The 24,713-nt window shown below is 43.0% G+C and overlaps 1 protein-coding gene across 1 annotated transcript; it reads left to right on the top strand.

Annotated features, from left to right (window-relative positions):
- The first annotated feature begins 1,557 nt into the window (after positions 1–1,557).
- On the top strand, positions 1,558–23,040 carry trim66 (tripartite motif containing 66). The gene is given in 19 exon segments (XM_036585960.1): positions 1,558–1,764; positions 3,334–3,505; positions 8,308–8,437; positions 10,366–10,482; positions 10,848–10,962; positions 11,220–11,366; positions 11,986–12,103; positions 12,400–12,764; positions 12,799–13,053; positions 14,823–15,029; positions 15,604–15,715; positions 15,904–15,988; positions 16,087–16,258; positions 16,351–17,084; positions 19,275–19,395; positions 19,649–19,723; positions 19,829–19,930; positions 19,932–19,982; positions 21,645–23,040. Coding segments are annotated over 19 exon segments (3,324 nt in total). The 5' UTR covers positions 1,558–1,755; the 3' UTR covers positions 21,882–23,040.
- Positions 23,041–24,713: the final 1,673 nt, after the last annotated feature.

The following is a 24,713-nucleotide window of genomic DNA, read 5'->3' as shown; positions in this document are numbered from 1 at the left end:
CACGAGTTCGGACTGTGCCTTTAACATGTGGTGGTAGTGTGAGGGAGGAGGGGCTGAGGGAGGAGAGAGAACTCTGAGAACTTGGGCTGAATTTCTGGGCGGGTTCTGCCTGTAGCTATAAGGCCGGACTCGCTTATAACTGGTGTAGGCCTGTCATTGGACTGAGGGACAGGAAGGAGATCAGGTGGAGGTGGGAACTGTGAGGATTTTGTCACAGAAAACAAAAGGTGAGGATGTGAATTTATAGGGGGTTAGATTGTAAGGAGGCGGGGTTTCAGGCATGTTCCTCCTCCCAAACTCGGTTATTCAAAGTTATTATAACTCCATTTAGCAGCATTGCTAAAAAATCATCAAATAAAAATTTCCAGCAGGCTGTCATTCGCATGATGGTAATGCATGTTTTGAATTCTCTTGCTGGTTTCCTGCAGAGCCTGATCGACGCATCTATTTATATGCTTTTAAAAATAAAGTCTTTTAAGGGCGTCTTTACCTTTTTTTTCAGTGAAGTATCCTGGAGTCTTTGATATTCTGTACATGGTTTCTTATTATTTGATTAATCATCAGAATATTCGGTAGATTACATGATGACTGACATGATGATGTAATTGATGGTGACAGCCTAAAGAGTGGAGGCCAGATCACCTCTACTGCGTCCGTGGAACAGCAGTATGTTGGAATGTCTAACATTATTGAGCCGTATAAGCTGTTTTTGTTTTAAGCTCTCAAACCTCAGTAACCTGTTGCTGGATCCAGAGTTCAGCTCTTCAGTCTCCTGATCACATTATTTGATTATATATTTGCTTTATATAGTTTTGTATAGTTTCAAGTAGCTACTGAGTAATGAGCTTTGAGATTAATAACTGATTAATAAGTCAGCAGGTTAAGAAGCCAATTAAGCAATGTGTGAACTCTCTTCCATAATCGACGTTGTCCGTGGCTAATCGACTTCGTCGACTAATCGTGGCAGCTCGGCTAATAACAGCTGTAGTGAAGCAGATTTTTTGGGGAGCTCTCGGCGCTTCTTCCTTTCCTCCAGAGCCGTGTGTGATAAAATCTTAATTGATTTCACGCTTTGGGGGGCATTCTGAGAGCTGATCTCGGCTTCCATCTGGTCCTGCAGCCCGGGATGACCCCGTTTCGCTGTGTTACGCGGCTCCGGTGGGACCCGTCCCCCCACCTCTCGCCCATCCAGGGATGTGAGGAGCGAAGGAGGGCGAGGGCAGGATTCGCCGCCCCTGTGCCCACACACACACACACACACACACACACATTGTACTGCTATCCCCTCATGCATGCCACGTACTGCGTTTCCTCTTAAACCGTTGTAGGTCACTCGGCACTTCCATTTTGGGAAAAGGAGGGCTTGCGGGGATGTTTCGCCCTAGAAAAGAAATAATTATCACCTCTCCCCAATTCCCAATTATTATGAACAGGGCTTAGTTAAGAAAAAGGATCATGACGGTGGCTGTCGGCGGGAGGCGCGTGGGTCTGGAGGCCACTGTAGGGAGGCGGCGAGGAGTCCAGCACGGCTTGCTGCACCCGAGGACACGCACAGAGAGAGAGAGACGGAGAGAGAGAGAGAGAGAGAGGCACACAGGAGGCGGCTCCGCTGGGGGTTGAAGTGTGAAGTGTGTGCAGCGTGCACTACTTCCTGCCGCAGGTAGGAGCTGTCACAGAGCTCTAGAGCGCAGTGAGAGCTGGAAGCTCTGAAGCGTCTCACGCTCTCACCGAGGAGCCTCGCATCACGCCTCTGCCATGGAGAAGGTAAGACCCTGACACGCTCGCTCTCCTCTGCTGAGGGCGTTGAGGAATGCGCTGGTGCTTTTGCGTGCTGTTAAATGCCGTGTTATTGTTTGGAATGATGCATGCCTTTGTGTTTGTGTTGCATTGTTCAGCGTCTTGTTAATATTTTGGAAGGAGCACTTGTTAGCTTACCTCTTTTAAGACCCTTATTTCAAGCCCTTAAACCTATTATTACATTACTAATCTTAAGATTTATTATGCTGTAACTACTATGAATTATTTAGAAACTGCCGTGAAAGTAATATGTACTGTATGCCGCTGTGAGAGTGAGGATGGTCTGGATCTGCCAGGAGAATAAAGGTGAAATTTACATTCTTTAATCAGCTTTTTAAAGCTCTTTGAAAAAGCCATTGGAATTCAAAATGATTTTTTTTGTTAAAACATCACAAATTGAACTTATTGTGTAGTTCTAAGGCTCTTTTTTTTTAAATGTGGTGGGTGGCCTCTCTGACATGCCCACTTTCTTCCAATGCACCTCCCACTGGACTTGATCTCAGGAGGCTTCCCTGTCAGTCAAGGGCTACTGACAGGCAAATCGACAAATCCAATTTTCCCGGAATACTGAAACACGGCAAATCTGTTTCACACTTATTAACCTGGAAACCAGTCAAAAGAGCTCAAGTCAAAGAGCCTGAAAGTCTCTACAGGGGTGAGCTGGATATTTAAACCCTGCTTTAGAGAGTAACAGAGCAGCTCAGTCTGAGTTTAACCCCTTAAACTCCAGTGGATCACTGTGTGGCTCTACGTTTCACTTCTTCACCCTCACAACTACATGCATACAGTTTACATAGTAGTTTTGTTGCAGTTGTTGAAATAGTAGAGGTAGTACAGTACTGCTTTTATTTTCCAACGTTGATACTGAAACTGAAAGTGATACCAACCAATTATTTTTTCTTTGTAACCTGCTAAGCTTTAAAATGAGCTGATAAGTGAAATATTATACTCAAAGCACTCTAAAGCACAAATAAAGGATGTGTAATGCTACTCGTTTTTGTGTTAAATTTGACACTTGTGGCTACTGTTATCAGTAAAGACGCTCGATAGTATCTGAGTAGTATTGGCATTGGATTTGACCAATATGTCAAACTGATATTTGGTGATACATTAATTTACTGGAGAGCAGAATGTGTTGGAGATGAAGGGCTTCTACACTAAAATGCCTGTTGATTAATTAATTTTATAACCCTCTGCAAGTAAATGTTACATTCCTCTGATGTAGTCCCAGTGTACATGTACATGTAAGAATACTGGGTATTGTCGTTGGCCCAGTGCGTCCGTAGTTATCATGTAACCTACTTTACTTTATGTTGCGCTACGAGCAATTCTGTGATATTTTCGTCTTGTTTCATTACGGAATTCTTTTTTCCTCTGATATCTACACCTGCATTTTCTGTTGGTATCAGCCTGACCCTTATTCTGTTATTATATTATACCAGTGCTGAGTCTGTGCTATGTTTGTAAATAGGATGAGTGTTGAAGGGGTCATCCACTGTATTGGTCCAGGTCTCATCCTTGTTTTTGTATTCTCAGTGTTGTTCGGACTGTCCGGAGCCCAGAGTGGCCCAGAGTTTGTGCACCTTTTGCAACAAGTGGCTGTGTTTCCAGTGCACAGACCTGCACCAGCACGACAGAGCTTCGGCTCAGGCCTCAGAGTCCCGCCTCCACCAGACAGCCAGCAGCCCACCAGTGGCGCCTGAAACAGGCAAGATGCTCTTTCACTTTTCCCTCATAATCCCTTTCCACTCTGGCTTCTTCCAGCTTTGGTGCTTGGAAGCTCTAAGCTTTCGTAGGCCGTATCTGCCCCGCGCCATATTCCCCTGTTTCCCTTTTTCCGCTGTCTTTATTCTCTCTCTGTGGGGCTCAGCGCGATGAATAATGCATTTCATAATAAGTGTGAATAATTATCCTCCGTGATGCATTGTAGTGTTTTATTTTTTATGTGACCCAGTTTTCTGAAAGCGATACTTGCTCAGCTGAGGCAGCACGATGTGTCCAGCCGGTCCGAGCCTGCTTATGCTCCGTCGATCGTCCGCACAGCCTGATATGACCAAATCCACAACACACAGTGCGGCTCGCTCGTGTATTAGGGTTGGCATGTTTTGGTGTTGACAGCTCTGTCTCTGCAAGGTAGCAGAGAGAGAGAGAGAGAGAGAGAGAGAGAGAGAGAGAGAGAGAGAGAGAGAGAGAGAGAGAGTTTAAGTGGCAAATGTGTGATAAAGATAGAGAGAGAGAGGAACTGAGAGAGAGAGAGAGAGAATTTAAGTGGCAAATGTGTGAGATAAAGACAGATAGATAGATAGCGAGAGAGCGAGAGAGAGAGAGAGAGAGAGAGAGAGAGAGAGAGAGAGAATGTATGTATTTTGTACATCTGTTTATTTGTTGCCCATGAGAGACAGAGACTCAGAGATGGAGAGAGAGAGAGAGAGAAAGAGAGAGAGAGAGAAAGAGAGAGAGAGAGAGTTTATGTGGTGAATGTGTGAGATAAATAGAGGGAGAAACAGAATCTGTGTGTGAGAGAGAGAAAGCAAGAGAGAGAGAGAGAGAGAGAGAGAGAGAGAGAGAATGTTTATGTGTGTGTGTGAGAGAGCTAGAATAGCAGCAGATGCGAGTGAGAAAGTACAAGCCTGTGTGCAGGATGTGGTCACTCACCAGAGTGCTCTGAGGCTGTGGCTGCTGGGTGCTGCTGGAGCGTGTGGTCTCTCTCTCTCTCTCTCTCTCTCTCTCTCTCTCTCTCTCTCTTTGACACTTCAGAACGTGTGAACATGCCTCCATCTACTCCAGACTGCGAGCCGTGTACTGCGTACGCTGGCCTGCTGGCCATTGCGACTGACACACTGTAAATCAAATATGGCAGGCGCTGTCCGTGTGAACCTTCCACTTCTTCACTATCAGAGCTCCTCACTGCGTCTGGCTGCCTCCAGTAACACAGCAGTGCTGATGACTCAGTTAAACACCATTACTCCATTTAAAAATAGCCAGTTTGTTTAGAATTCTTCTACTAGTCTTACGGTAAGAAACAGAACTTCCAATATTTGGGAATGCATGAGTGATGGACACCGATTTGCATGCATTTTTTGACTAATTAACCTTTAAAAGCCCAGGCTTATTACATACTAAGGCTTATTATTCAGTAATTACAGGGATTCAGTTCAAACCGGCTGAGCTGTTCTTTAGTTATAGAAGTGTGTAATAAAACTGTGAGCGCTGGCAGTTTAAGAGGTTAAATGAGTGGAGAAGCATAACAAGTGCAGATGCTTGCAGAGAGGTATGTTGCACAATACAGTCATGTGCAGAAGTTTGCACACCCCTGGTCAAATGAACAGTTTTCTAAAATATGCTTACATTTACTCTACAAGGACATGCTTGCATATGATATTTTTTTGCAAACTTTAGTGTATTATTTCTGTATAAAAATTAAACATAAAATATAATGTGCCACAACTTTTGCACTGTTTATATTTTATTCCCCAATATGTTCAGTTCAGGAAATGTGCATTCAAATGATAACACAGTTCTCTGTAGAGGATGCATTAACTTGTTTTCAGTCAGCATACAGAACATGTCATTTGACCATGGGTGCCCAAATGTTGCCCATGACTGTACAATTAAGCTATTAACATCCTTTCATGCTGTGCAGCATGTATAAATATACTGAGCAGGCTCTTGACTCTTGATTAAAAGAGGGTTCATTATTAAGGCATTGATGACAGGAGCTTAAGCCACAAACACCGCTCAGCTGGCGAGTTTCAGTAAGAATGGTGACTTAATTACCGTCTGCATTTACTTCTATGGGAACAACATCAGTAAATAAGACTGTAAGTTGGAATCAAAAGTGCACATTCAGTGACTGCGATGCACATTAGTGCAGCACGGTAGGACAAACAGAAGAGCAACATCGATACAGGATGTGACCAGACTGAGGAATATTATTATTGGGTTGCAGTGCATAAACCTCTCATTACAAAGACGAATGCATGTTTAAGAGTTCAGTGGTGCTAAAACCACAGACACTGGCCTACAGAGATGTGGTTTACAAAAAAGTGATATACACAGATGAGTCATCCTTCATTATGTTCTCAGCAATGGGCAAGTGCATGTGTGGCATACACCAGGAGAACAGCACAGGCCTGAATATCTGACCCAGGGGTTCACTGACCCTGTAATGCTGGGGGGGGGTTGTGATTTGTGATTTACTGGTATGATTTGGGTCCACATTTCCCTCAGAGGGGAGAGTTCCTTCAAAGCAATGCAGAGTTATTCTGACTGATCACCTTTATCCTATGATCCTATAATGAAACTTGGGAGTGGTCTCCTCTAGTATGACAGTGCCCCGATTCGAAGGGCACGAGGGGTCACTGAACGGTTTCATGAGTATGAAAAAGGACATAAATCATATGCTGTAACCTTCACAGTCACCAGATCTCAACCCACAATTTGGACCGGCCTGTTTGACCAGTGTTTCCCAACCCTGGTCCTTATTTTAGAGCCTTCCTTGCTTTTATACACCCACTACCACTCAGTGAAGTGTTGATAATGAGCTGATCAGTTAGATCAGGTGTGGTGAGAGCAGTGAAAACACTAAAATGTGCAGGGCAGTGTGTCTCCAGGACCTTATAGGATTTATGCAAAGGCATACTGAAGCGGTTGTGGCTGCTTGTGGGGACTGAACACCTCGCTGAGACGCTTTACATTGTTTTTAAGATGTCCTTGTTCATCTTTTTTACGGTATTTGAACATTTTTAAAACCTGTAGTTAGTGTTCATTTTTATTGTATTGTTTAGTTTATTGTTTCATAGCCTTTTTAACTTTGAATACTCAGTAGCTGGATTAACTGATTGGTGTGTTACTTAATTACTAAGCAGTAGTGACGACCTTACAACCACAGTAAAATACCAGTTCATGAATGAACACCGGACAAGCTATTTATTCTGCAGTGAGTATAAAACTGGAAAGGCTGTCACGCAGTACAAACTGATCTAATATTTAAATATTTAATGTTTAGCTCGCTCTGGTTCGCTACTCAGTCTGACTTTTTTCGCTGAAAATTGCATTAAATTGGTTTATGAATGTTTTTATAAGATGTGATGTTTAATGAGGTTTAAATAGCACATTTTCCACTCCGAATGGCTCAGAATGACTAAATGTCCAGTGCTCGTTTTTTTGTCTCTAAAAAAAAGGCCGTCCTGCTCGCACACATGAAAGTAATTTGCTCCCCTGCGCCGCTTGTTACTTTATTTATCCTGCAACGCCGAAAGCTTTGTTTGGTTCCTCAAATGCAGCCCAGCGTCGCCTCGTTCATATTTGGCAAAGCCTTTTAATAAGTCATGAGCTGATTGATCAAAGGTACGCTACGCTCCACTTTTTCCCTCTTGAAAAATGATGTGTGGATAAGTCCAGAAATATTTACAGGCTTTTTATGATGCTTGCATTTCTTCCAACTAAAAAGAAACAGACTAACAAAATGGTGGACTCATTGAAGCCAAGACGTCTTTTAAACGTGCGCCGGTCATACAGAACTGTGTTCTGATGTCCTTACATGTGTATAAAATTCACAGATTGTGAAGTTATTAGTCCTTAATAGTGCCAATTAGTTTATTATGGCAATTAGTTGAATGTTGTACCACATCATACTACACATGTACTGCTGTAGAATATGTTTGGTAGTCACTGACCAGTCACTTCATTAAGTTCACCTCCTTGTTTCTACACTCATTGTCCACTTCGCCAGCTCCACTTACGATATAGGTGGCATTGTAGTTCTACAGTTACAGACTGTAGTCCATCTGTTTCTCTGCATACTATGTTAGCCCCCTTTTACTCTGTCCTTCAGTGGTCAGGTGTCTGTAATATACGTATTTGTCAGGTGTCGGGATGATCAAGTGCTCCAGCATCATCACTTATAATATCATACTGTCCTCATCTGCTTTATTAGAAACTCCTACTTTGTGCGCTCACTCCCCACTTTATGATGTCCATCTGTCTTATACGTCCACTTTGTGCATGTATGATTACAGTCTAAAGACCATGTTTTGTTAGGCACAGTTACATAACAGCTAATCTCACCATTGGTCTGACCACAGGGCCACTGTTACCAAGATATTACTTGGGTGGTGGGCTATTCTCAACACAACAGTAACATTCACATGGTAGTGTGTATCACACTTTGGTACAAGTGTATCAGTGTTTTTACTCATGTCAGTAGCACGTTTAAATTGAGAGGGAACCCAAAAACACCCAGCTAAGAGTGGTTCTGTGGTCAGAAAGTGACCACTGATTAGGGGATAGAGGAGGGCTGGCAGAAGAATGGCCAATGAAGGTATACTAACTATAAAAAAGCAATGGACTCCTTCTTTGCATCAAATGACCTTTAAATAAAATGGCATTTTACATATTTATATCTCGTCCCTGACTGTAAGTCCACTCACACATTCTGATGTTATTCTCCTTTAATCGCGTGTGTCCTGATTAGCTGTTCTGTCTTTCGTTTCATGTTGTGCTCCTCAGGTTCAGCTTGTTGCGGGCATGCTGTCGTCATGTGTCCAATCCATAAGCAGGAGCCTCTGGAACTCTTCTGTGAGACGTGTGACCTCATGGCCTGCAGCATCTGTCATCTGTCTTCCCACAAGGACCACCGGTGAGCATGGAGGACACACGCATTCAGACACATGGACACAAAGTCACAAAAACACGCGTATGTCAGGTGGCCACTGTCGCATATTGCTTTCAAGTACATCCATATGTAGCCTGATTTCTCAGGTAATATTAGTTGAGCTGTTTTATTGAGTTGTTTTATTGTAGTTGAAATAAAGTGGAATGTTTTTTGCTGGTGTACAGAGCCGTGAGTACTTCTGCACAGTATACTGTTTATTAATTATTATCACACTGTAGCAATAAAATAGTCATATGTAATGTTGTCCCTCCCATGCAGCCCTAGATGTCAGCATACATGGCCCTCATTCATCAAGAACTAACAGAAAAAATAGAAAATAATACTAATAATTAAAGTACACACACCAATACCTGTACTAAAGTGGATGTACTGCCACAACAGCTCTGACCTGCCGGGTCATGGACTCTACTAGACCCCTAAAGGTGCCCTGTTGTATCTGGCACTAAGACTGTAGCAGCAAATCCTTTAAGTCCTGTAAGTTGTGTGTCGGAGCTGCTGCAGATCATATCCCATCAATAGGTTCTCAACACTGCTGACCGGGAGCACCACACAAGTCTTACCGTTTCAGAGATGCTCTGACTCAGTCGCCTGGTCATAACAATTCGGCCCCTTGTCAAAGTCACTCATTTCTTCTGCGTCCAACACGTCGACCATGAGAACCAACTGTTCCCTTACTGTCTAATATAACCCAGATCTTAACGTGCATCGTTGTTGCAAGATAATCAGTGTTATACGCTACATCTGTGAGTGGTCAATTTTTTGGATCATCGGCGTACACCGATCAGGCATAACATTATGACCACCTCCATGTTTCTACGCTCATTGTCCATTTTATCAGCTCCACTTACTATACAGGTGCACTTTGTAGTTCTACAGTTACAGACTGTAGTCCATCTGTTTCTCTGATACTTTGTTAGCCCCCTTTTACCCTGTTCTTCAGTGGTCAGGACCCCCATGGACCCTCACAGAGCAGGTACTATTTGGGTGGTGGATCATTCTCAGCACTGCAGTAACACTGACGTAGTGGTGGTGGTGTGTTAGTGTGTGTTGTGCTGGTCTGAGTGGATCAGATGCAGCAGTGCTGCTGGAGTTTTTAAACACTATGTCCACTCACTGTCCACTCTATTAGACACTCCTACCTTGTCAGTCCACCTTGTAGATGTAAAGTCGGAGACGATAGCTCATCTGCTGCTGCACAGTTTGTGTTGGTCATCCTCTAGTCCTGCATCAGTGGTGACAGGACGCTGCCCACAGGACGCGGTTGGCTGGATATTTTTGGTTGGTGGACTATTCTCAGTCCAGCAGTGACACTGAGGTGTTTAAAAACTCCAGCCAATGAGCGTAGAAACAAGGATCATAATGTTATGCGTGATCTGTGTATATTGCACTATGCCTTTGTTTGAACCACTGATACAGAAAATAACTTCCGTCCAAAAAAAAAACCAGAACATAGCTTAGCCAGTACAGGAGAAACCAACTCATATACTGTAATAATAAAGTTCAAGTAACCAATGTTTTAGGAAAATAATCACACTACACACATAATTCTACTGTCTTAAAATAATATGTTTTGTTAATTTCACATTTTTTAATTTTAAAATTATAAATCTGGTTAAACTCTGGCCAGTAGGGGCAGCAGCGCACTCCCAAACTCCACCTAAGATGACCAAAGGCACTAATACTGAAGGCTTCTCATTTTATTGGCTCACTATAAATATAGTTTCCACGCACAGACGCTGATTCATCTGTTGCGCTCAGATCACCACTTGTTTTGATGTCGTACAGCAGTTTCATGAATCAGACACAGAGTAGTTTGTCCGTCATTCAAGGTTGTGAGATGCGCTCGTTTCTACATAACTTTGATGACTAAGGGCCGGGTTCTTTGTCCTCAGGTTGGTTCACGTCAACAAGGCTTTACAGGATCAGCGATGGCTCCTGGAGAATCTGATGGCTCGGGTAGAGGAGAAAAGATCAGCTGTGGAGAACACAGCCAAGCAGATCCAGGGCAGGTAAGAACCTGTACACTCAGTCCATGCAGCCAGAATCCTTTTATAGCAAAATCCATGAAAGAGTGATGAACTCCAACCTCTGCATGATTGCAGCAGTAAAGGTATTGTTTGCTAAGTTGAGCCAGGGCTGGCTGTGGCTATCACTCAGTCCAACTTGGACAGGGAAATGTTATGATTGCATGCAAAGTTTAAAGCCCGGTGACACAAACACCATTGATCTCTTTTCTTCCAATGATCATAACAGATGTGCGCAGCAGCCCGAAGGGCCCAAGACTTTCCACATCATACCTTTTTACGTTTTTTCATCCTCCAATCATCGATCAATAATCAACATGTCTGTTCATTCCCCCCGTCCGTTTTCCCAGACTTCATGGCGTAAAGATCACACAGAGGAAGGCAGAGAACCAGATTAAAATGGCCAAGATGATTATGATGAATGAGCTGAACAAACGGGCCAACCTATTAATAGAGCAACTGGAGGTAATTACTTTCTCCCCCTTTCCTTTTCTCCCTGTCTGCGCTGTTCTAGACATATTCATCTCCAAGTATCCAGCTGACCATGGACGTAGATGGTGCGTGCAGAACAAAATGTCATCAGATTGGATCACATGCAAAGGCGGATGTAATTGTGTAATGTTGCGTGAATCCAGATGTGAATCTTAGGATGATGTATATCAGACTTTGGCTGCTGCTTCTTCAGGAAGAAATACATGTGTCATTGATGTCCTCTTCAATAGAGTATCTCCAGTGGCTTTAAGCAGCGCCTGGAGGACCAATTACAGGGGGCGATAGAGCTGTGCAGTCAGCTGGAGCACATACAGAACTTCATCACCTGGGCAGTGGCCCATCACAGGAGGAACCCACTGCTGTTCAGCAAAGAGCTGGTAGGCCTTAACCCTTAAATGTACACCTTGGGTTGGCTCATGACCTAATTTCCTCCCCTCTACGATTTTCTTCCAGATAAATGACAAAGAAAGTATCAACATAATAAATATTGTGTTTTACTGTTTTTATCAGTAAAATGTTGATGAGTTTGTCGTCCAGTTTGTGCGTAGAGCCGGGCTCGCCAACAACCCGAGATGTTGCGAACAGTCAGCTAAGGTGGGGCTTTAGAGAGTCAGGAGGTGGAGGATTGTATTGGTTTCTCCAGAATATAGATCTCCACAGAATATTGCTGTAATAAGAACATTTAAAATGATTTAGGCCAAATAAAATGGTCAAAAGCATTATTACTTATTCCATTGTCCCCAAATGACTTTTGTGGTACATCACTCTTAGGGAAACGTAGCTGACGCCATCATCTGGGTGGTGAAACACAGAGGTGTGAGATGGCCACACTTTCACACAGTCGTCATCAGGCTTTGTTAATGACCACATATAACTGAAGCCAGCACTGAACAGCGGCCCGAAAAAGCTTCAGCAAAGTGCTTGAATTGCATACATATTTATGATCTGATGTGCCTGTCTGTGATCGTGAGGTTTGATCTATAATTCATTTGTCAGATTGCTCTTCAAATGCAGCAATTACTGGAGCCTCTGATACACTCAGAAGCCTGGGCCCCTTTGAAAATTAAGTTCAACTGGGATGCCAGCTTCTGGACCAAGCAGATCTCCACTCTTGGTGGGTAGACTGACCAACCTGATATTTTTCCATGCCATTGAAATTACTGCTGTTCTGAGGTTAATTGCTTTGCATATAACGCATTGTTTGAATTTATGATAAAGGCATAATGCTGATGATGCTAAAAGTGCAGGCTCTCATGCTAATTGGCATAATAGCTTTCATTCTTTTTTTAATTGCAATTTGAATTTTTGATTAAAAGTTTTTATGTATCTTGATTGTCATCTTTACACACGTAACACCCTAAGGATGCTGGGTCTCAGCCGTTCCATTTACGTTTTATGTCTCGATTGTAGGTCAGCTCAGCGTTGAGGGCGGAAGCCGTTCATACTCCGAGGGCATGGGCCGACCCAGTATCCTGAGGCCGCAGCCCGTGGCCTGCATGGCCATGTCCACCCTGTGCCATTCGGTCCGAGAGCCAGACTGTGCCTACCAGGCCTTTTGCCAGCCTCAGCTCTGCTGCCTCCACTGCAGACCAGCCCAGTCTGTACAGCTGGAAAAATACCCAGCGCCGCTGGACAAGTACTCGGTCCAGTGCCCCCAGCAACCCAGTTGCAATTCTCCTCCGAGACTCCAGAGGCGCTGGGAGCCTGAGAGCACAGCCTTGCAGCCCCAGTCTACGGTGCATTCTTCTCAGCGGCCTACGCCACCCCCCTGTGCCTGAGCCCATCCAGCTGAGCCCCGGCAGAGCTCCACTCCGACAGCCTTCTAGGTCCAACCACCAGCCGCAGAACGAGCAGCTATCTGCAGTCACCGACCAGGCTGCTGTGGACAACAGAGCGTCCACGTTTGGTCAGTCACCCCGCAGCCGAAAACAGGTGTCCAAGGACCTCGAATCCATTCTACACAAACAACAGCAACAAGATCAGCCTCCAGCACAGCCAAGCGCAGAGTCCAACCCTACACCAGCACCAGAGCAGCAGTCTCTCACAAACTGTCAAGATGAAGAGGTGAGTAGCTGGATTGCCCGGAGATTTGCTCATGTGCATCTAGCAAAGCAGAGGCCTCCACCGCATTGCACACTGACCACAATCCCCAGACCCTGTGTTGTTGTTTTTTTCTCTTTGTGCTTGCAAAAGGTCACACCTTAACCGCATGGCTCAAACGGCCCACACCACAAGCCCTCACTGATGCACAGAAAACAGCAGAATCTCATGTATGCAAGTGAATAGCCAAGAGCAAGGACGAAATAGAGAGAGACTTAGCCTTTCAAAACACAAGGCTGTGGTCTTTTTTAGCTGTAGTGCTTTTCAGCTCAAATGCAGTGCATTTATAGGATGATATGTTGCATATAGTTTAACCTGATAGGATAAGGGTTGTAGACATGAGCTCTTTATGACAGCAAGGTTGCCTTCATTTTCATTATTAATTGAGAGAGAGAGAGAGAGAGAGAGAGAGAGCAAGGAAATTGAATCGACGCATGTGGCATCTTTATTTGTGCCAAGGTAATGTGTTTTCATCATGACAGCTGCTGACAGCACCTCTGCAGACAGACGGTGAGACGCCACTGAGCATGTCTGCAGGACGAATTCAGACACATTTTTAAGACCACCTTCACAGATACGCGCACACACACACACACACACACATATACACGCGCACACACATGCAGGCCAACCGCACGTCTCAGCAACAGCTCCAAGTCATCGAACTCTAGAACTGGAGGAGTAACAAAGTAGACAACAGAAGTTATTATTAGATCTCTTGATGTCAGTACTTGGGTAAAAATTGCAAGACAAACACCAATCAAACTGCAGGCTTCCTGCAAAGATCTGTACTCTTGGGGCAAATTAGTGTAGTTTCATATCTATCTATCATCTTCTGCCCATAACAGTCACTTGAATATGAAAGGGAGAAAAAAGCACTTGGGTGCAGCCACATATTTACTTAACCTGAGATTAATGAGAAGCTGAGGGAATTGAGAGAGCTGGCAGTTGGGCTTTTCTCTTACTTGCTGTGAAGCTTTCACTATTAGCTCCCAAGACTTGGAGACCTCCTACCTACACTCTGCACCCACTCATACGCACATGCTCACAAACACACACTCCGCGCAGCTTGATTCATTCTACCCTCTCCTCTGAGGCTCCTATCAGGTGGTGAGTGTTTTAATCCTGTGGTAATTATCAAGGAGGGGGAGAGAGAGAGAGAGAGAGAGAGAGGGAGAGGGAGCAAGGGAGGAGGGGCTCTGCTGAGCACACGGGCTACTGCTTCCCAACTCTGACATTTGTTGGCATTAGCGAAGGATGCAGTCGCTTGGGCTTTTCTGGAAACTTCTCGCATTAGTGAAATTATGACAAGGGAAGAAGGCGCGAAAAAGGGCCATGGAGGAGAGGGGAAGACAGAGAGAGCGAGTCTAATCTGTGATGTGTTAATGCTGCTTATTCAAAGAAGCCTTCTGTGCCCCAGATGTGGGATTTACATACGATAATTGGTGCTGTAACTAAGCCATTCATTATCAGGAGACTTATTTTACTCTTCCGAATTGTGGTGGCTGTCTCTTGTCCCCGTGTGTGTCAGAAAAGCGTGGGTGCGACGTTGTTTGCCTCCCGTTCAAAACTCTTCTTGCAGCAGCTTCAGTGTTTGTCATGTTCAGAGTTGCTGCCCTCTCCTCTGCTTCCTCTGTTGTCACTGTTGCTATGGTGCTAGCACCAAGGTTGAGCTGTGATCGTCAGTGTTAGCTTAGCACCAGTACTGATCACTACAGGCTTCTTTCTTGCAGAGTTCCCCGGGGTCGGACGTTCACATGCTGGCTGGAGGATGTGCCGCTGATGCTCAGAGCCAGGCCAGTCCAGAGATGAGGACCAGATCCAGCAGCGTCCCAGCAGAGCTAAGCTCACCATGTGATGGCCCTTCTGAAGCCAGGCCTTCTGGGGATGCCCACTGTCTAGCAACGGTGACTGGGGAGCAGAGATGCACAGCACAACAGGTAGACCTATACATTCAGACAGTTGCTCCAGCATTAGTGGTGGTGGCTCTGAGTCTTGGCAAAAAAGAAGACTTTGCATTTGCATCTGCATATGAATAACTAGCATCAGTATAAGCATCAAACAATCATACAGTGCTTCTGCGGTTGTTTGGCAAACGCTACAAACACCGAAACCACAAGCCTTTTGAGTGTTAGTGTCTAGCTTTGGCCTCATTTCAAAGAGCACGTCTCTGGAAAACAGACCAAAACACCTTAGTTGTTGCGCTCGCTAATACACAGGGCACTATTGTCTTTTTCCTTTAAAGGATGCACCAGATGATTTACATCAAAAGAGATAACTGTTGTCTTGGAAACAGATCCTCTAACTTCTTTTTTTCCACATTGCTGTTCTGAGAACCAATTAGATGAAGCTGCCCACGTTAATTATTATTCTTGGTCTTGCTCTTTGCATGTTCACTCAGATTGAAACTTCTTGGTTTCTGGTCTTCAGATTGCTTCTGCCCCACATCATCTGACGTTTTCTTCACATGACAGATGGAATGAATTTAGACAGTTGTTTACTTTTATCCCCTAGAAGGACTGTGCACAGCCCAAAGCAAGAAGGCCACGGTCAGATAGCGGAGTAGTGCAAGCCCATCCGCACAGCGGTAACGGTTCTTCTCTGACCACCTACAAGACGGAGCCAGGTACTGACGCTATTTCACTTGCTTAGCAGTGTATCTTTGTAAAAATGCAGTATATTGAAAACATGCTACAATATTATTACTATTTAGACCTAGAAATAAAATCCCAAACACATTTAAATATATAACATGGGTTTGTATGATGAACATTATGGCTTGTCTAGTATGTCAGAGTTTGAATTCTGTTTCAGATAATGTCTACGCGTATGCCTATGAAAATACAGGCTTAAAATCTAGGACAAAATGCAGGATGTCGAGAGAAGTTCAGGAAACCAGGTAGAACTTTTGGAACTTTTCATTCTTCCAAATGAACAAAAATATAATTATGAACTGCTATAAACTGTAATCTGTCTTTGGTTCTGGTACGATGGTAGCAGAGAAGCTCCAGAGGGTTCTAAGGTCCCAGTTGTGTGCCTGGAGCGACTGAAGATCCTGGTGTCTAAATGCCCACCACAGGGACATCAGAAGATCGGTTCTCCCACTGAATCAGGCCTGAAGTCTGAAGGGGCTGTCCCTCAGGAGCTACAGAAAGAACTTCCCACTGAGGTAGCTTTGCCAACAGTAGTTTTAAACATAGGAACATCCCCTCTCTATCCTTCAGTTAACTGATTCCTGTCAATATGCTACGTGTTTTTAAGGAGGTGTCCAGTGCAGAACCAGTCGATGGACCAGAGGATGTTGTACTACCTAGGCAGCCACCACAAGCAGAGAATCTGCAATGCAGTACTTCTCCTGGCACGTCAGAGCTACAAGTGCAGGAGCTGTGTAACCAGGACAAGGACAAGGATTGCACAGAGGCAAACGTTCCCCCTGTCCAATCCAGTGATGCAGAACCTTCCCCACAGCCTGAATCTGAAGAAGAACATACTTCAGACCACAATTTATCTGAACCCAGATCGGTGCCACTGTCTGAGTCACATCTGGAATCCACGACAGAGGCTGAATTTGCCTCGGAGGCAGAAGTTGAATCGGAACTCCAAGTGGAATCGGATCCGAGCGTTGAATCGGAACCACAAGTTGAATCAGACTTGGAACCACACGTGGAGTCTGACTTGGAGTCAGAGCAGCCCCCTGATTTGGAGCTCTCGGCAGACTCTGAACCGGAGCTGGAATCAGAACCTGATTCCACAGCAGAAGTGACTCTGAATCTCGAACAGGACTGTGAATGGGAGGCGGAGCAGCAAGTCGCTCCTGACTCAAATGCAGGGTCTGACGTGGCCACAGTAGATCAGGCTGCAGAGGAACCCGTAGAGATGGAGAACGAGGATTTCTGCGCTGTCTGCCTCATCGGAGGGGACCTGCTATGCTGTGACCGTTGCCCCAAGGTCTTCCACCTGGCCTGCCATGTGCCTTCTCTCCTCAGCTTTCCCACGTAAGGCCTTCTGCTAGCCCTCCTTTGCTTCCAGGGATGGGAGAAAAAGAATGATATGATATAGTGTCATGACTGAAAAATAGTATCCATACACAGAGCCCCAAGTATTGTTGTTTTATTATTTAAATATTCATATTTTTCATATGTATTAAACCTATTGATAGACTAATTATACAGAAAAATCTTCGTCCAGTAAGAAGACTTTTTTCTCTTCAGGTGAGACCTGCCAGTGGAGGAACACAGTACTGTGCAAAAGTCAGAGACCACCCTTCCATTTATTACATTTTTAGTCAGAATTGAAATAAAGTACAAGCTATTCATTTTCATTCATGTCAAGAAAAAAACAGAATATATATTAAAAGAAAATTACACAAATGTATAAAGTATAAAATCAAATCTGTGAGTATTTGTTCACTCTTAGGTTTTGTGAACCCTACTGCCACCTTAACTCGAACATCCTTCTAGTCTTAAAAGCAGTGAGTTGTAGCTTTGTCCTCCCAACAAAAGCTGTTCTCAAACAGGTCACTGACCCTTCAAAGAGACACTAACGTTCACACACACTGCCCAAACACACCCTCACTGACTTGCATATTTCTTTTCATGTATATCAAAAATAGCCAAAAGAGATATTTATGAGGAGAATAAACATAAAATCATCCACTTGAACAAGGAAACAAAGTCAAAAAACATAAGTAAAAAAAAACAAACAAACAAAAAAACAGGAGTTTCCAAAATTGAAGTTAAAAAATTATTTAAAAAATACAGAAAGAAATAGGACAAACAAAGACCTGGTAGACACCAAAACTCTCCATCAGATAAACCGTACTTAAAGCTTTCATCTTTCAAAAATTCCACAGGTGTTTCTGTCCATCCGTCCACTGTGAGAAGAAAGTTCAGCGTTGTGAGGATGTGTAGCTGTCAAGAAGACTCGCTGAGAAAAAGCGATGCATACAATACCCAAAAATATGCACTGGAATACCGAAACTGGGTATTTGGGATGTGGACTCTTTTTTGGACCGATAAGTCTAAATTTCTTAGATCATGAGAAGCAGAAACTGCAACCAAATAGCAAATATCACAAAAAATGGAAGCTGTTAAAGTCAAAGGTGACTAAATACTGAAAAAATGATATATTTAATTGTTGAGGCTTCTGTGTAACTTTCTGAAAAAATAAGTTTTCTGTATTTTTCCTGATGCTGGAAAATGAGTAACTTGCACATAGTGGCTGTTTTGACTGGCCATTGTCTGGTAGGCTTGTGTCTGACTTCTGCACAGTACTGTAGGTAGAAGCAGTTGGGCAGTGTAGGGCTTTGCTGCGTTTGCCTGCAAAGACTGGAAGTTTGACTCCTCGTTCAGGCAGGAATCCCACTGTTATACCAGCATGAGTCCTTGTGAAAACCCTGTATTCCTCTAACATTTTACATCTTCTTCATGAAACGTCTGCTAGAAGTTGTTTTAACCCTCTGGGGTCAAAGGGCATTTTCTCGATTTTTGCATATCTTCTTAAATTCGCCTTTTGACATGATAATGACCATAATGCCCAGCAGCTTCAGCAGCTGTAAACTCTCTGCACACCATTTCACTTGTGTCTCCGATGTGGATTGAATGAAGAATGAAGGGTTTCTGGCGTGATGGTCAGTCCTTAGTGATTTCCTGAGTGTCCATCGGTCAGTTTCACACAGAATGTAGACGGAACACGAGTCCACCAATTACTTATGGTGAGAGGCAGATGACGTGTATCTCAGCCTCTCTTCATAGCCTCATAACTCTGGATGTGAGTCATGTGCGATCTGACTAAGATGGAATCGAAAGAGCGACTCTACAGTTTCAGGAACTGTTTGAACCGGATTTCGCGGTATTATTGCAGAGATAGAGAAACACAGAATGATCGAATGTGATGTGCGGGTGAGTTCATGGAGCCTGGAGGGTTAACGGTGCTCTGTCCACTTCACAGTTCTGTGTCAGTAAAAATGACTGAAGTGAGACAGACATAATTAATTAGATAAGACAGAAAGTTTTCCTTTAGAGACATAAACAAAAGTGGCTAGTGGCTCAGTAATCTAGGATACCAGGATATTTTTGGATCATAATATTGTATCATGGGGCCTCCTAGTGATACCCACCCCTACTCCCTTCCCCTTCAACTCTGCTTGATCCAACCCATCTTTATCTCTTTTCTCACTCCTACAGAGGTGACTGGGTGTGCACTCTGTGCAGAGATGTGCAGCAGCCGGAGGTAAACTATGACTGCGAGGATGTTCGACTGCCCACAGCCATCGCGCCATCTGGACTGTCTGCATGTGACCAGAGGGTAAGAGGGGAGATGCTGGGTTTCATCTGTCCTCAGTGTGATTTATCTTTTAAGACCTTGAGGTCAAGATCCAAAAAAAATGAGAAAGGTCTTTCAAAGTTCCTGCACAGGCCTGTAAATCAATTGTGTCCTCTCAGATGAACTAAAAAAAAAAACTGTGGGTCCAGTGGGAGTAACTCAGTTAGCGAATGGTAACTATTGTATTTACTTAATAAACTGTCTGGAACTGATTTTTTTATTTTTTTTGTTACAGAAATGTGAGAAGCTAACTCTGCTTATCTACAGCAACATTCTCAGCGCTCCTTTCCATGAGCCTGTCAGCCCACTGGTAACTTAAAAACTCTCAAAAACAATGTTTAAAAAAACTTCACTATTTATTTAAAGAGTCTTCTGTTTAAAAAGGATAAACAAACCATTTCTATTTCTGTACAAGGCCCGTCATTATTATCAGATCATCAAGAGGCCCATGGACTTATCTGTTATCCGAAGCAGGCTCAACAAAAGCAGCCCGTCACACTACAACTCCCCCAGCGAGTTTCGTGGCTGACGTCCTACTGATGTTTAAAAACTGTGCCAAGTTCAACTACGTGAGTGAAATATTTTCCTCAGCTCATTTTACTTTCTGTTGTTTATTAGTGTTGCACATTTAATGAAAACTGAATAGGTTACCATGCCCGGGCATCTGATTAATTCACTTGTCTTGTCCATATGCAATAATTGTTTGCTTTCTGTGGTCCTGTGACACTTTCATATCCGGTTTGTTATCTCACTAAAATAACTGACAATCATTTCAGTTCACCTTGCACATTTGCATTCAATATTAAAATATTCATTTTCATGAATATTTTAATGAAACTATGAAACATATTCATTGTTTCTTTGCATATTGTATCAACAAGGCCATGGCACTATATTAAAAAAGTTTGAGGCAAAGAGTAAGAGCAAAGCAGAAAATGCTGGACTGGATTACGGAGGGAAAAAAGAACCACTCTGACACAGCTCCACTTACTATATAGGTGCACTTTGTAGTTCTACAGTTACAGACTGTAGTCCATCTGTTTCTCTGATACTTTGTTAGCCCCCTTTTACCCTGTTCTTCAGTGGTCAGGACCCCCATGGACCCTCACAGAGCAGGTACTATTTGGGTGGTGGATCATTCTCAGCACTGCAGTAACACTGACATGGTGGTGGTGTGTTAGTGTGTGTTGTGCTGGTCTGAGTGGATCAGACACAGCAGTGCTGCTGGAGTTGTTAAACACCTCAGTGTCACTGCTGGACTGAGAATAGTCCACCAACCAAAAATATCCAGCCAACAGCGTCCTGTGGGCAGCGTCCTGTGACCACTGATGAAGGACTAGAGGATGACAAACACAAACTGTGCAGCAGCAGATGAGCTATCGTCTCTGACTATACATCTACAAGGTGGACTGACAAGGTAGGAGTGTCTAATAGAGTGGACAGTGAGTGGACACAGTGTTTAAAAACTCCAGCAGCACTGCTGCGTCTGATCCACTCGTACCAGCACAACTAACACACTAACACACCACCACCACCACGTCAGTGTTACTGCAGTGCTGAGAATGATCCACCACCCAAATAGTACCTGCTCTGTGAGGGTCCATGGGGGTCCTGACCACTGAAGAACAGGGTAAAAGGGGGCTAACAAAGTATCAGAGAAACAGATGGACTACAGTCTGTAACTGTAGAACTACAAAGTGCACCTATATAGTAAGTGGAGCTGATAAAATGGACAATGAGCGTAGAAACAAGGAGGTGGTCAGAATGTTATGCCTGATCGGTGTATATCTCCTTATGGGTGAGTAGTAGCATTTTACAGGCTTTGAATCCTGGTTGGTATTTTCAGATGAGCACTCAAAATCACCCTTAAAAACAATATTTATGTTTCAAAATTATTCATTTTAAATATGTTTATTATTGCATTGCAAAAAAACATTCAGTAGGCTGGGAAGATTATTAGTAGTCATATTAGTAGACTATTATTAGTCAGCTGACGCCCAGCTCTTTTTTAAAAAAAGACCAAGCGTCCAAATACTAAATAGAGAAACAAAACACCAACAAGTACTTAAGATTTCAAATTATTCAGACCAGCCCTAGTTAGTGGGCTGTTTGAGTAGTTTGAGCATGATTGCCTACTTTTAGATGCTCGTCTTAAGTGAACCTCTTCTTCATTAAGGTGTTCTTCCTTTACGTATTGCTCTCTTCTCTTCTTGCTGCTTTTCCTTCTCCAGCCGGATTCTGAAGTGGCTCAGGCGGGCCACAGTCTGCAGGCCTTCTTCTGTTCTAAGCTGAGTGAGGTGTTCCCAGAGCTGAGCTGCACTGCTCCTGAGGACGACTCGGACAGCGATGAGTACGAGGAGGCTGAGCGGGCAGCCGCGGCCGGCTTTCCTTGGCCCGAGAGGAGAGAGCAGAGCCACAGGAAGAGGAAGAGGAGGCACTCGCTCAACTGGAGGAGGCACCACTATTAGCTCTGCCTTACAGAATGGACAGAAAAGACTTTCCTTTTATACACCATAGAGCTCCAAGGTGACTTTTTTAAAAAGGCTATTCCTCTAGCTTTTGTAAACAAATCAGTCATCTTATGCTGTTACATATTGCCTAACTGGAAGTTGGTCTTTGGAATATAAGCCGAGTTTTAGCTTAATCTTTATGCTATGCTGTTCCACACTAGTATGTACTTTATGTCAGTGCATATAGAGCTTTTATTTGGAGTTGTTTTTGATAACTGACTGGTTGCTGGCGACTGCTATTGAGTAGACATAGACGAGCAATGTTGATTGGTAATATGATATTATATATTTATTATAGAGAATGTGATATTGTATGGTTTTGTATGCTTTATATGCCATATATGTAATAATGAGGTATTACTCCAGCTTTGTTTTTTTTTTATTGTACTAACTCAATCGACCTGTAGAGGGAGCTCTTTGTATAGCCTTAAAAACAAAAAATCAGTTCACATTGGACATAAAGAGATGTTGAATCGATTTAACTATTTATGAGGCGAAATATTACTCCTATTCCGGAGAGAAGTGGATTCTAATTGGATGTTGCTAGGTTACCCTCATATATTTTACAGATATGTCTTTTCATTTAGTAGCAGTTCTAAAATATTCAAGCAGTTCTTTCTCAGGTGGAACGGAAGGAGCGGAAACTTTAGTGTGGCGTCTCCCTCCACGTAATTCAGTGACAGGGTACGTGAGAAATGAAATATAGATACATCAACTTTGTAATACTGCTCATTCATACCTGCTAATCCTGCTGTGTAGAATATATTTCTCCCATAATCATATACGCTATAATTAGTTGGATTGTTGCAATGTATTCAAACTAAAATATATCTAGACTTGAATATGCAGTTCAGCTCATTTTGTTTCTTCCTACCTTTCAGATCCCACTTTACAAATCATTCTAATGGTCCATAGTTATGAAAGATTATAGTGCTCCAGTTTAGGTTGCTTATTCTGTAATATTGTTCGTGCAAAGGCTGAACTCACAAGTGTTTGACGCTTATTTCCAACAAAACAGTACCTTTTTGTTTTTATGTCTGCTGTCTGTTCTGTATAAATTGTGCAAACAATCCATGGTACATTGTTGAAAAACTGCCAAATAATTTTCAGATGTGAACGATGTGGCTTTGCTTCATTGTGGTGTGTTAGCAGACCAAACAGATACCAATACATATTTAACCTGGGCAGGTTCTCCCTGCTGATCAACGGTTTTATAAATCAGATCTTGAAATGATCAGATCTCTGTCCAGCTGTTTGACAGCTTCGTCCATGTCTCATAAATATCACGGCACTCAGGGTTTAGAGTGAGTTGTGCTGTGCGCTGCACACAAAGCCGAAGTAATGATTAGATGAAGATGTCCTTGCCTTTATCATAGCTACAGTGCTGAGTTAGAAACATCTCAGAATGTGTCATAATTCAGAAACAGTCACACCCCTACAACATAACTTACAGTTGCTCTGACAGGATTTCATAAAAACTAGATGCTTTGTAAGTACAGGACATCCTGACTTTACCTCTCATAGCTCTTTACCTTTAAGACGCTTTTCCATAAGACGCTTAAGCAGCTCTAGATCTTTTAATATCTAATCTAGGAGTTACTGTCAAGGCTGTGAGTCATTTATGCAGAAGTTCATAGAGTTCTGCTTTTCTCTTTTTGATGCGCTCTTGATAAAGCTTGAGAAAGAGGTGTGACCCGTCACGAAGCAGTACAGACGCCGTCACCAGTGCCACGAAATTAAACAAATTGGTAACTAATCTAAATAATTAAATGCAATGGATTAAAAAGTATGTCGCTTTCCTCTCAAATAATAATGATAATAATAATAGTAATTTATTTATATAGCACTTTTCATGCCAGTGGCAGCTCAAAGTGCTTTACAGACAGGTGATAAAAAGATAAATACCATGAAATGTAGAGTTTTAGTGAAGCGCTGAGTTAAAGAGCTGCGTTTTCAGATGTTTATTCAAAGTGAGCTCTGAGCTCGACTGTCTAATAAAAGCTGAACTGAGCTCCACAGTTTAGAAGCAGAATAACTGAAAGAGTCTCTCCACGTTTTCTGTGTTTTACTGAAGGTGTTTGTAGGTCAGTATCTGCAGATCTAAGATCATAAACAGACACTCTGTGATGTAAGAGGTGCTTTAAGGTCATTTAGAGCTTTAAAAACCAGCAGCAGAGCTTTAAAGTCTATCCTGAACGATCCAGGCAGTGCAGCTCTTTTAAAGCAGGACTGATCTGATCTCTCTGTGTTGTTTTCGTTAGGATGCTGTTGTATTTTGTCCGAGTTGTAAAGGATGTAATGTTTTCTTAGGAAATCCAGTAAGAAGACCATTACAGTGATCAACTCTGCTGTAACAAATGCATGAACGAGTTTCTCTGCGTCGCTCTGAGAGAGAAAAGGCTGAACTTTAGTGAAATTTCTCAGGTGATAAAAAGCTACGGTAACACTTTCTATGAATGTCACCTTTGTAAGCATCTATAAATGTTATAATGTATTCATAAGGCATTATAAACATGGTTATAAATATTTATAAAATAGAATTACACTGAATTACACTTTATAGCCATGTTTATTATACATTATGAATTGTTAATATAATGCATTATAAATAGTGTTAATAACATGTTATAATGTCAGTGCCAAAGAAGTCAGTCCCAGCTTGGAGAGTGTAAAGACACATACCAAGCTAACGGTGGTGTACATTACCTTTCCCACATTGGGTAAAACACTGATGGCAGCTCTAGTTTAAACTCTGACATTTGAAGCCTGTAATGTGCTTTACTGTGAATG

This window comes from Colossoma macropomum, unplaced genomic scaffold (genome assembly GCF_904425465.1).
Source record: "Colossoma macropomum unplaced genomic scaffold, Colossoma_macropomum, whole genome shotgun sequence".
NCBI lineage: Eukaryota > Metazoa > Chordata > Actinopteri > Characiformes > Serrasalmidae > Colossoma > Colossoma macropomum.
This window is presented reverse-complemented; position numbering and strand designations above follow the sequence as displayed.